General features: G+C 33.1%; 1 protein-coding gene across 1 annotated transcript in view; it reads right to left on the bottom strand.

Annotated features, from left to right (window-relative positions):
• LOC110211528 (sodium channel protein type 9 subunit alpha-like) overlaps nt 1-13,261 on the bottom strand; it is a 109,423-nt gene that overhangs the window by 79,910 nt on the left and 16,252 nt on the right. The window contains 1 exon segment of the mRNA XM_020990898.2: nt 1,911-2,160. Coding sequence (XP_020846557.2) covers nt 1,911-2,129 — 219 coding nt within the window. The 5' untranslated portion in view covers nt 2,130-2,160.

Here is a 13,261-nt window from a genome sequence, read left to right as displayed (position 1 = left end):
TCTATGTCTTATATTGTCTTTGTATCATTGTATGCCTAGTACAATGTATTTCACATAAAGATAGGGACAGTTGGCAAACCTGTGCCTGCACTGATATAGAAAACTCCCTGTCTGATAAGGAAATATTTTCTACATATTCAGGTGGAATTTTCCCCTGGAACTTATAGTCTTAAAGAGTTGTCTAGGCTAGAGTACTGAGGGGGTAAGTGATTTGCCAAGGTTGACAGAGCAGTAAGTATCAGAAGTGGGTCTTGAACCCAGTCTTTTTGGATTTGAAGATTATATTCTATTGATTATACCATTCAGCAATCATGTAGAATATAAAGAAATGTGTAGAATGAAGGAAAATAAAATATCACAAATATTATATTGATCTGCATATAGGTGGTTCTGGAGGACCTGAATTCAAATTTTGTCTCCAACACTAACTGTATGACCTTGGGAAAGTCACCTAACATCTCTCAGCCTCAGTTTTCTCATCTGTAAAATGAGTTCTTGTGAGGATCAAATGAGATAATATGTAAATCACTTCGCAAACCTTAAAGTACCATATAAATTCTAGTGAGGATGAGGATGACAATGATGATGAACTTTGTTTTGGTGAGTGCCTTTGATGCTAGGCAAAATTCTGGAATGTATTCTTATGAATATTTTGTTCTAGAATGGAATGTAGTCATTTCTAGGAACCACACTAATCACTTTTTTCTCTTTTGATATAGTTAAATTATTAGATCAAGGTATTATTATATACATATTCAAAAACATCAATGTTAGTCAATGTACTTGACTTTGTCTGTGAACAAGAGATAGATACATGGAGTGGAAAATAATATGGTTAGATGGATTTACACTCAAAGCAGCTAAAGAAATAATGTCACACTATAGGAAAGTCTCTAATGGTATGCCTTAGGTCTTTGTTCTTGGTCATATTTCTTAAAATTTTTTAACAATGAGTTGGATGAAGACAGAGGTCATTTATCAAATTAGCAAATGATATAAAATTGGAAGAGTAAATTCATCAGATGATAATATCATGATCCAAGAAAAGTCTTAACAACATTCAACAGTGAACTAAATCTAATGTGACAAAAACTAGTAGGAATAAATCTGAGTTTTGCATTTAGATTAAAACAATTTTTAAAGCTCAAATACTAAATGGAGATGAGTCTTTTTTTCACACAAGTCTCCATGTATACAAGGTTTGCTTTTATTGAAATATCAATGACTCAATAGCTTGATGTGACTAATATCAGTCAAAATAGCATATCTACCTCAATGGCTCTTCATGAATTTCAATGCACATAAATAATGTATGTAATTTTTTTTCAAAATTTAAAATAGTATATAAATGTCAAACCTTCATGGTGGAATACTGATTTGTGTTCTAATCCTCCCTCTTAGTCTACTTGTAATTAATGAACATAGTTCCTTGATGGCAGAAGCCACATTTGCTTTTTTTTAAAATGCCCTAGAATATCTTGCACATTGTTTATCACAGAGTAGACACTCAATAAACACATGTTGATTGGTTGATTGATGCATGGTCAGTCATTGGTGTTGGGTCAGCATATCAGATATTTACTGAATATCTACAAGAGTAATTCAATATGCCAAGCATTCTGCTAAGGACCAATTATAAAAAGGCAAAACTTAAATAGTCCCAGCTCCCATAAATTTGCATTCTATTGGGCATCACATCATATTTATTTATCATTTAAAAAGTAAATGAATCAAGATGTCAGTGACAGAATCAACTTTGATTAAACCTAAGAAGAATCTTTGAGAGTTCAATATTTAAAATTTTACTCAGTCTATTTATTCTTCAAGCCTTTTCATATTCCAGTTTAAATCTTTTCATTCATGGAGGGTAAAATAGAAATATTTTCCTCGTTCTCATAGGAAATGCTCACGTTTTTTTCCAGGTAGTAGGGATCCAGGTCTTCCAGAGGCTCTGACACCATCTCTGGAGGAACATTGCCATAAAAAAAAGGCAGCTGTTTACCAGCTTCCAAGTCACTATTTGGCTCTAGTCCTTCTTCTTCCTCCTCACTTTTCCTGGTAGCAGTGCATTCTTCACCAAGAGCAAGAGATTTTCTGGTAAAGTAGTTGAAATTGTTGGGTCTTGCCATCTTTAAATTTCTTTTGGGTCCTTAAAGAGTCCTGAATAAAAAGCAAGAAAAACAGTGGTGAGAAAAACATATACGAGGGGAAGGGAATATAACAAGAGGTTCATATGTTTTCAGTTGTGACCACAAAATGCAAAGTATCAGATTCCAATTTTTAATCAGGTTTTTGTGATTATCAATGATCATTCTATGCCCTTTAAATCTTAAGTAAAGGACTCTCTCTCTCTCTCTTTCTCTTTCTCCATCCGTATATAATATTAAATTAGCTATGCCAAGTCTAGATTGGTTATATCAAACATTTCCTCAAAGATTTTCAACAATCTTTCTCCATCCATTCTTTTCCAAAGAATGATTTCTTTGCAAATTTGATTTCTGTGTCAAGTGGCCACTGAAGGAAAGAGAGAATGAGAGAGAAGGGAGCAGTACCAAAGTAGTTCAGTGTCTCAAAAGTTGTCAGAATAATCATCCTTAAACAATTAACACTGACTCTGGAGGATCCTGGACCTAGATTCAATAGGCAGTCAATCAATAATTATTTATTAAGTGCCTACTATGTGTCAGGCACTGTACTAAGCACTTCGCATGCAAAGAGGGACAAAAGACAGTTTCTGCTCTCCAGGAGCTCATAGTCTAATGGTTCAACTCCCACCTCTGATACTAATCATGCTACCTTGGGTGAGTGCCTTAACCACCTTGAGGAGGTCTCTTAACCTCCATAGATCTTCATTTCCTTATCTGTACAATGAAAAGATTGAACTTCTGGGATCCCTTTTGCCTTTTAAATTAATGATCCTATGAGATGACAACTGATCTCACAGAAAATTTATTCCTTTGCTCATTCTCCTCTATTCCCTTCTATAAATCTATGTCCATGGATCCAGCTATGAAGAAGACAGAATTCTAAGCATTTGCATCACATAGTGGCCCTCAGTTCATTGCTATATATCCAAGGTAGCAACACACAAATAACAGCTTCCTAAATTCTGAATCCATTAGAAACAGAAAATGGAGACTTTCATCCATGTATGACAACAAAAATCAATATAAGGGAAACAACAATTTCATTTTAAATGCATGTATCATCTATGTACAAAAAAGATTTAAGACAACTCTCAAAATTAAATAAGGATAAATGGTGCAATATTCTATGCTGTTGTTTAGGAGAAAACTCATATTTTTTCAATCCTAAAATATGAATGACCCAAAGTTGTAATTCTGTAATGAGTTCAACAGTGTCTCCCAGACACAGTCAACTCATTTCACTACTCACATAGGCAGCAGGGCTAGATAAAGACAACAACAATATCATTATCATCATCATCATCATCATCATCATCATCATCATCATCATTACTCCTTTTATTTAGGTTTTGCAAAGCTGCTCAGTAAACTCCTCATGTGATCCTCACAACAACTCTGTGAGGGAGGTGCTGTTATTATCTCCATTTCACAGATGAGGAAAAATGAGAGAGAGAGAGAGAGAGAGAGAGGAGAGAGAGAGAGAGAGAGGGAGAGAGGAAGAGAGAGGAAGAGAGAGAGGAAGAGAGAGAGAGAGACAGACAGACAGACAGACAAACAGGTTAAGTGAATTTTCTAAGGTTATGAGCTAGTAAATATTTGAGATGGGATTTCAAGTCAGGTCTTTTTGACTCCAATTCAGCATTCTTACCCACTTCATCCCATAGAGTTTTACAAAAGAAAAATCCTCAAAAATATTTTAGGAATCTCTTCAAGTTCTTGTACAATGCTATCTTGAGATGTCAGGCCTGTGTTTTTACAGAAAATAAGAGATGAACTCAATTTGAAAAGAAAAATCAAGACAGATATTATTAACTAATCACTTTGTTCACAACAGAACCCTAATATGCTCCCCATGGAGGAAGTGAATAAGTATTTATTAGGTGTCTATTATGGTGTCTATTATGTGCCAGGCACTTTATACATATCATTCCATTTATTTATTTATTTATTTTAGGTGATTGGGGTTAAGTGACTTGCCCAGGGTCATACAGCTAGTAAGTGACAAGTGTTTGGCCAGAGGCCGCATTTGAACTCAGGTCCTCCTGACTTCAGGGCCGGTGCTCTATCCACTGTGCCACTCAGCTGCCCCATATTATTTCAATTAAAACATCTGGTTACATGCTGAAATGTGTCCTGATGAAGCCACTTAGATGAGTTAGCTATAAAATGTGCCCCCAAATCACAGTCTCCTATAGTATTAAGAAGGGACCTCAGAGGCCATATAGTATCTTATTTGAACAAAAATTCCCTAACATGCCCAACAAGAGATCATTTAAATTTTAAGCTTGAAAATTTTGCTACCCCTAAATACCTAAGTTTATTTTCCTGCTATTTAGGTTTTCCTATATAAATTGTGGCAATTTCCTCCTAAATGCGACTATTTAACTCTGGTATAAAAGAGACCTAAATGCTTCTTAAAGGATAAGTGGCCCATTGATTAAATTTGTTACCAGAGGACAGGTGATGAAACACATTTCCATTTTCTTGGTATAAAAGAAGGGGATTAGGGGCAGCTAGATGGCGCAGTGGATAGAGCAGTGGCCCTGAAGTCAGGAGGACCTGAGTTCAAATCGGAATCAGACCAAACACTTGACACTCACTAGCAGTGTGACCCTGGGCAAGTCACTTAACCTCAATTGCCTAAAAAATAAACAAACAAATAAATAAATAGAGGAAGCAAGGGGATCATGGTATATAAATTATTTCACAAACTGTCAGAAGTTATCATTTGATGGGTCAGTTTTGTTTTGCTGCTTTTTCTGTTGTTGTTAGTAAGGAAGGTTCAATGGGGGAAGAGCATTACTTCAGGATATGACCAAGACGTGCAAAACAAAATTTATTAATTTACGTTTTTCCAATTAATAATGACCTAGAACATTTTTTCATATTACTATAAATCATTTTGATTTCTTCATCAGAAAACTGTCTATTCATATCTTTTGAGTATTTATCAATTGGGAAATGACTTGTATTCTTATAGAATTGACAAAGTTCTTTATTATATTTAAGATATGAGACTTTTATCTGAGAAATTGTCTATAAAATTTCCCCCAATTTTCTGCTTTCCTTCTGATCTTGGCTACATTCATTTTATTTGTATGAAACCTTTTTTAATTATATTAATCAAAATTATCCATTTTATACCTAACTTTGCTCTGTATCTCTTGTTTATTCATAAATTTTTCACCTATTCATAAATCTGATAACTAATATATTCCATGTTCTTCTAATTTTCCTATAATATCTCTATATCTAGGTCATGTATCTATTTTGACCTTATCTTGGCAAATGGTGTAAGATATTGGTCTACACCCAGTTTCTGCCATACTACTTTCCAGTTTTCCCAACAATTTTTTGAATTCTAATACCAAAATCTGAAATCTTTATACTTGTCAAATACAAGATTATTATACTTATTTATTCTGTAAATTGTATGTCTACTCTATCCCATTAATCTGCCTTTCAATTTTTAGCCAGTACTAAATAGTTTTGATAATTACTGCCTTATAATAAAGTTTAAGAGCTGGTACTGTTAAACCTCCTTCCTTTACATTTTTTTCATTATTTTCTCTGACATTCCTGACTTTTTGTTCTTCCAAATAAATTTTGTTATTATATTTTTCTAATTCAGTAAAGTAAAAGTTTTTGGTAATTTAATTGGGATGACATTGAAGATGTAAATTAGTTTGAGTAATATTGTCATTTTTATTTTATTGGCTCTGCATACCCATAAACAAATTGGGTGAAAGGGAGGAGGAAGGGGGATAAAGAACAAATTAAAAAGTATATAGCAGAGAACAAAGGAAAACCTACAAGGAAGCAAAAGATGGATAGCTCTCACCACAACACATATCATTTAATACATAGGATTTCTTGTAATGGAAATTTATTGTTATATATTTTGAATCTTTTCATGTTCCATTATGCACATGACATTTTATTTTATTTTCTTATTTTATATTTAAGTTTTAATATATTAGTTTAACATGTTTCTTTGTATTTTTAATTATGTATTTAAGTTTTAATAAATTTTTAAAAAATTTTCTCCAATTATTTAAATTTGATTTTATTTGTATGAAAAGCTTTTTTATAATTTTGTTTATATAGTTTGTAGTGGAATTGTGAACTGATTCAACCATTTTGGAGAGTAATCTGGAATTATGCCCAAAGAGTTATTAAATTGTCTATACCCTTTGACCCAGGAATAGGTCTATTTTAAAAGTAATTAGAGGAAAAGAGAAAAGAACCTATATGTTCTAAGATGTTCATAGTAGCTCTCTTTGTGGTGGCAAAGAACTGGAAATTGCAGGGAACGGCTGAAGGAGTTGTGGTACATGATTGTGATGGAATACTACTGTGTTATAAGAAATGATGAGCTCAATGATCTTAGAAAAACATGGAAAGATTTGTACAAAATAATGAAAAGTGAAATGAGCAGAACCAAGAGAACATTGTATGTAGTAACAGCAATATTGTTTTAAGGAGAACTTTGAGTGAATAAGTTATTTTAACTATTATAAATACCCAAATTAACTCTAAAGGACATATGAAGAAAGTTGCTATCTGCTACCAGAGAAAGAACTGAGAAATAGATGTATGTATATAATTATATATATATATATATATATATATATATAATTATATATATAATTATGTATATAATTATATATATAATTACATATATAATTATACATATACATATAATATGTATATGTTTATATATATAATTATATATATACATATAATATATGTATGTGTATATGTGTGTATGTGTGTGTGTGTGTGTCTAATGCTGGCCATCTCTAGGACATGTGGGGGTAGGGAAGAAATAATGGAAAAATGAAATTTACATAATAACTTTATTGTATATTTAAAAGGAATAGCAAGTTGTACATTGGAGATTTGAGTTTCATGTGCAATCATCTTTTTTTTATAATATGTTATTAAAATGCTTGTGTTATTCTGTAAATTAAACATAAAACCTCCAAAAATATCAATAAGATATTAAACCATTAAACAAAACAACTCGCCAACAGGCCCATCTGCTGCTTAAGGCTATTCTTTATCATTGACATTATTGACAAAAATTCACAAACCTCCAGGCAGATAAATGTATTCCATTTTACATCTGCAGGAAGTAAGCAAGAAAAGTGTCCAAATGATTTCATTTGTTGTTTCAAATTGTTTCTCCTGTGCAATTCCATGTTTTTGATGTGTTGTGGCCTGTTCGTGCCTGAAATGTGGCTCCTCGTTGCCCTTTGGGTGACTCTCACCCTTCAATTAATTGGGGACTGAAGTGTTCCATGCCTCACAGTCAAATATCATTACTGGAAGTATACTAGTATTAAAAAATGGGACTTTGTTTCAGGAATACATTGAAGGCATTGTGCAATTTTCTAAAGGCAATCTAGCCTTTTCTTCTCCTTGTGTTCAGTTCTGGGCCCTAGATTACTGTCCATCTGCAGTTTCTGTGCAAGATATGTATTAAAAATAAGCAAGCTCAATAGGTTGGCTTCCCAACTGCATAGCAATCTAGCTAACGAGAATTCTTAATCCACTTGGTTTTACCTGTCAGACAGATATGGCAAAGTCTTTTGAGTGACAGAGTTCACTGAGTTGGGCCAGTAACATTCTAGGCCTTGGAATGAGCACAATGCAGTCTGTAAACAAGAGCACTGGTAAGATTTTGCCATTTATAAAGAAATTCTATGACACCCTGATTCTGTTCTGTACCTCTTGCATAACAACTGCAAACATCTTTGCCCTGAAGTTTCTATCTTGCATGGAGTCTTACATGATTTTTGGCACATACAGGAGATATCTTGTTGCGGATAGCCTTAAAGGCAACATTTTGATCTATCGAATCATTTTTTTTTATAATCAAATAAAAACAATAAGGATATGAGACCATGTTATTTCTTCATCTTTCAATAATTGTATAATTGTAGATGTAATATCCTATGGAATATCTCTTGTTAAAGTTTACCTGTTCTCTTCTAATACACTCAGAAAGAGGATTCCCTGTGTTAAGCAGCATGTTGGAATATATGCTCTTGGTTTTGTTGTTTTGTTTTCATTTTTGAAGAGTAATCTTTTAAGGTATTTATAGGATTATAAATAGTATTCTTAAATTATCATAAATTTGTAGCATTCAGTAATAATACATATGCATACCAATTTTAACATGGATCCTCATGAAACCTCTGTTTGCTACTATAAACTTATTAAGTCCAAAGCTCCTATTGTTTTCCTCAGTTTGTCACTCTTACTTTACAGAGTAAGATTGTAAAACCTCATGTTCTTTAGTTTATAGTCATTCAAAATATAATCATTTCTATCTATCCCTCACTCTATATTCAATAGGTGGGGATATCCAGTATCACAGATCTCTAGTCTCCCATAAAAAGTATATTATTTTCAAAATAATATGAGTAATTTATCTGAAAACATGTCATTTTTTGATAGTATATGGTACTAATCAAGTCATGTAGCATAAGTTTGATTGGTTCTCCATTAACTTTCCATGTTTATTTTCACTGAGTATTTTCTCATAGTTTTCCATTCAGAAACACTTATTAAATATCTGTTCTGTGCTAGGAACTATAGTAGGTGATGGAAATACAACCAGACTCTTGAAAAAATAAATCCTAGTGGAAGAAAGTCTCCTTCCCCCTAAAGTCTTCTATCTCTTAATCAGTGCATTATATTTGTTAGACGCCTCATTCTCTTTCAGTCTTTATCTATAGGTACCCTGTTTGAAAATTCCTTATCCTTTTACCTTCCTGACAACCAAAAACTTACAAAGGAGACATAAAAAATTTTCCATATATGTAGTTCATCATAATAATACAGGATAGTCTACTACTACAATTTAGAATATTCCTCAGTGCACTCTTTAAGTAAACACTGTATTTAGTTTGGCCATTGGATGTAGATGATATCTGAGCTCTTCTACCAGTTCAAAGGCACTTACATCATTTAAACAAATGCATTTATGACCCTAAGAAGACCCTCATGTACTTTTTGGCTTATGATTTTGAAGACTAAGACTCCTTTTATGCAAGTGCTTTTTCAGAAGCAAAAAGAAAAGAAAAAAAACCCCTTCTCTTCTTAGCCGACTAATTATCAGTTTTCCAATTACATTATGATTCATTCTTATCATAAACTTATAAAAGCATTATAAATTACATGACATGACTACTATATCTATAACTGTTTGCTATTCTTTTATACATTATAGGAAAAAATAACTTTATATTCAATTACATATCTTTCTCACTTCATATTATCATTATTACTACAATTTTGTACTGTCCATAATCAGAAGGATTAGAGGTAGATGTGGCAAAGTAGATAGAGAGATGGTCTCAAAGCCAGTGGGATCTGGGTTCAAGTTCTACATTTGATTACATATTAGCTGTGTCACCATGGCTAATTCACTTAACCTCTGTAAGTTGCAGAAAAGGTACTGACTTACAGTGACATAAAGAGCTTCCTTAACTGGAAGGTACCTATTCCAATGAAAACATAGGCCTATTCCCAATCCCTGTAATGATAGAGAATGTCACCATTCCAACATCTAGCTGTCAATGAAACTACATTGAAATTTCAGCTTTCAGGATCTTCAGATGGTATTAAGCTTTCACTTTCCCTGTTTCCTACTTGCTGGAGATTATTTTAATAAAGAGCTTTCCATCAACAGCTGGTACAATTGAAACAATGGCCCTAGCCAATCCTTTTTGTGCAGGATGGCTAATTACATGATATTAGATCTCAGCATAATTTTTCTTCTAAATAAGATGTAAAAGAGCTTCCCAAAGCTCCACAACTTTGATTTTTGTACACACAAAGAGTGAAAAGGTAACATGCAGTGGAAAAAAAGGGATGAATCCTGTTCATTCCGAATTTCTCTTCTGATATTCCTTTCCATGACTATTTTTCTCATATATGACTAAGCTCGCTAAATCAAGGCAAGCAAAAATGTCAGTTTTTTTTAAGAGATTTCCCCAAGCCTGGTTCTTTCCACATTTCTGAACAGTTGCCTTTTCTTTCTTTGTTTTTTTTAAACATTAGCCAAAACAACATTCCAAAATTATTAACACAGCTTTCTTCCCACAATGGAAAGATTAATCAGCAATGGGTAATTATCAAATTGCCTTTTCTACGCATGAAGTAGAGTAGGAAACATTCATGTAGGCAAATGCAGTATCATAGAAGGTCAAAGCAGCTTTTGTAGAGGTCTTCTGCTATGTGATGTGGGTTTAATATATTATCACAACACAAAATGAACAAAAACAAACAAAAACTGTTATGATCTAAGTCACACTTCTTTACAAAATTTAACTAATTTACCTTGTAAGAAACTGAAATGTAACATCTAAATACATAGAAAAATGCACAAGTGGCGCATATCATCTGGATGTATGAAAAAGCATGCATATGAATTCCCTCAATACTGATAAATTAATCAAGATTTCACAGGATTACATATATATATATATAATATATATATATATATATATATGTATATTGCTAGAAGGGACCTTATAGGTCATCTAGTATAATACCCTCATTAGACCAAAGAGGAAGCTGAGACCCAGAGTAGTTGTCAACCAAAGTCACTTAGATAATGAGTGGGAAAGACAGGAATTGAACCCCAATCCTAACAATACAACATGCTTTTCATTTTACCACAGTACACCTTCTGCTACATCTTGCTTCATTGATTATCTTCACTCTTCAAAAGTTAAATATAGCAATAGATCAAATAATGAAATTGAAATCCCTATATAAAATTACCAAGTGAATCTTAATCAAACATATGGAAGCTTTACTACATAACAATTGATATTTATCTTTGAATGGTTTCCTAAAAGCATAGTAGCAAGAAAAAAAAGGTGTAATCCTTCAGCCTCATTTTAGAAACTGAGGTCCCAAAAGTTTAAAACCAGCATTATTTATGAGATCTATATAATAAAGAGTTCTGTGTTGCTGAGGCCCAAGAAGGTTTAGGAGTATCTCTCAGGATTCTGAGGATTCTGGAGGATCTTTCAAGGATGACAGAGAATTGAGAGACTTGACTGTTAGAAGACATATAGTAGAGCTCATTTGGTTTTATGGTTTCAAGGTATGCACACTGGAGAATGAAAGGAAGGATATAGGTATATGGAAAGAGTGGGCTGGATCTGAGACTAGACCTAATATGATACTAGATGTCATTAAAACATGTGAAATTTCTTTATGAGGTGTTCATAGAAAAGCACTACTATCTCCTATTACCTATTTGGAGAATGTAAATACTAGCAAAACTCTGGAACCTGTCTATATTGATTGAGTTTTAATACTTGGAAGAAGATAAGTATAAATGTTACTTATACCTTAGTGGCAACTGATCATTTCACTAGGTATGTACAAGCATACCCAACCAAGGACCAAGCATAGTTGCTAAATTATAATGAGAGAAGTAATTCTCAGTGTATATATTCCTTTACAGAAATTATTCTAATAAAGCTAAAAATGTTGACAGTAAATCACTTAAGGAAATATAAGCATATTTTTCTATCCCCAAAGAAACTTGTAGCTCAAGTGTTTCAATTGCACACTGATGAATATGTTAGGAACAGAGACCTGAACATACATACACACACACACATACACATGAATTATAATATATGTCGACATATCATAAATCAACATATCATATACTTGAATTTATCTGCCACCCTACCAGAAATGATGCCTCAGTAATACAATGTAGTTGTTGATCTTTGTCAGATCCACATGTATCAGAGCCACAGTTACTGACAGAATTGTGTTTTAGAGTCTCAGAATATGGGGAAAATAAAGATACTCATAACTTTTAAATATCTCAGCTCAGAGCTAAAGAAAACCTATCAACTATCTTTGGGTTTAGCTGAGATCTCTGACAGAAACGGTGGGAGAATGCCCAAATTCACTGTCAAGCAAAGTGATGCTGTGATGGGAAATTTTGGTGTTCAGAAATGGCATGAATTAGCAGTTTGGTGAAAAGTTACTCGACATCATATGTTGAAAGATTGAGTAATTTTTCAGCTTATAAACTACTTGCAGAGATTATTTACAACCCTATGAATATGTCATGGTCCATAGTGGATTTCCTTATAAGCAGAATGAAAGAAATAATGGACAACTAGCTCAGTAGATTCTGAGAAGATACCACTCCCTAGTTGTAGAACTATGATCTGGCTCAAATAATGGCTTTGAAAGAGATGAATTAAGTGAAGAAATAATTGTTTATTGTAACCCAACACCTTTGGCTGCAAAAAGGAATGCTGTATTGTATTAATGAGAACCCAGAAGATTCAAAAAGACTTCTTTAGGATTGTAGAGACGTTGGAAGATTGTCTTAAGACTATAGAGAATCCTTGGACTAGTATGTTTATTGCATCAGAAAAAAACTAAATTTGTTTTGAGATTCTAGTGGTTTCAAGGAAGGTACTTAAGACATGCTTGATGGATCATAGAAGGAAGTGGGAAGATGAATATATAAGTATATGTAACCTAAGCCAAGTTACCTAACCTAATGTTTTTCTCTCCTAAAAGTGAGATTTAGATTTTAACCAGGCAGTACCATCAAAGAATTATTCTAAATAAAACTTTAAATGTAGGTATCATCAAGGGCAAGGGTAATCATTTAAGGAGAGAAGGTAATGATGTTGCAAGCAGTAGACAATAGACAATCTGAATGTTGCATGAGTATCCCAATAATATAACTTGAGAAAAGGTTCCAGAGCCTTCTGTGGATACTTTGTGGATGACTGAAGAGAAAAAAATAAACTATTTTTAAAAAGAAGCAGACAAAAAAGGCCAAAGGAAAACAGAGAGGGTTAAGGCATGCACATGCTATAATCAGCAGCAGAGAAGGGAGTGCTACACCAGTGAGATTATAGATCCATAGAAGTAATCTAATTTCTCTATGGTGGAATACTACCAACATTAATGTTTCTTGTGATAATCATATCTATTTATAATGCATAATCTTCAATTAATCTCTACAGCATTTTTTCCCACCAATTAGTAAGCATTTATTAAGTACTTACTGTGTGCTGGCCACTAGGCATCAAAAAATAAAAATA

Source organism: Phascolarctos cinereus, unplaced genomic scaffold (assembly GCF_003287225.1).
Source record: "Phascolarctos cinereus isolate Bilbo 61053 unplaced genomic scaffold, phaCin_HiC Scaffold_726;HRSCAF=1367, whole genome shotgun sequence".
In the NCBI taxonomy this organism is placed as follows: Eukaryota; Metazoa; Chordata; class Mammalia; order Diprotodontia; family Phascolarctidae; genus Phascolarctos; species Phascolarctos cinereus.
The sequence above is the reverse complement of the archived record's forward strand: the minus strand, read 5'-3'. Positions and strand labels throughout refer to the sequence as shown.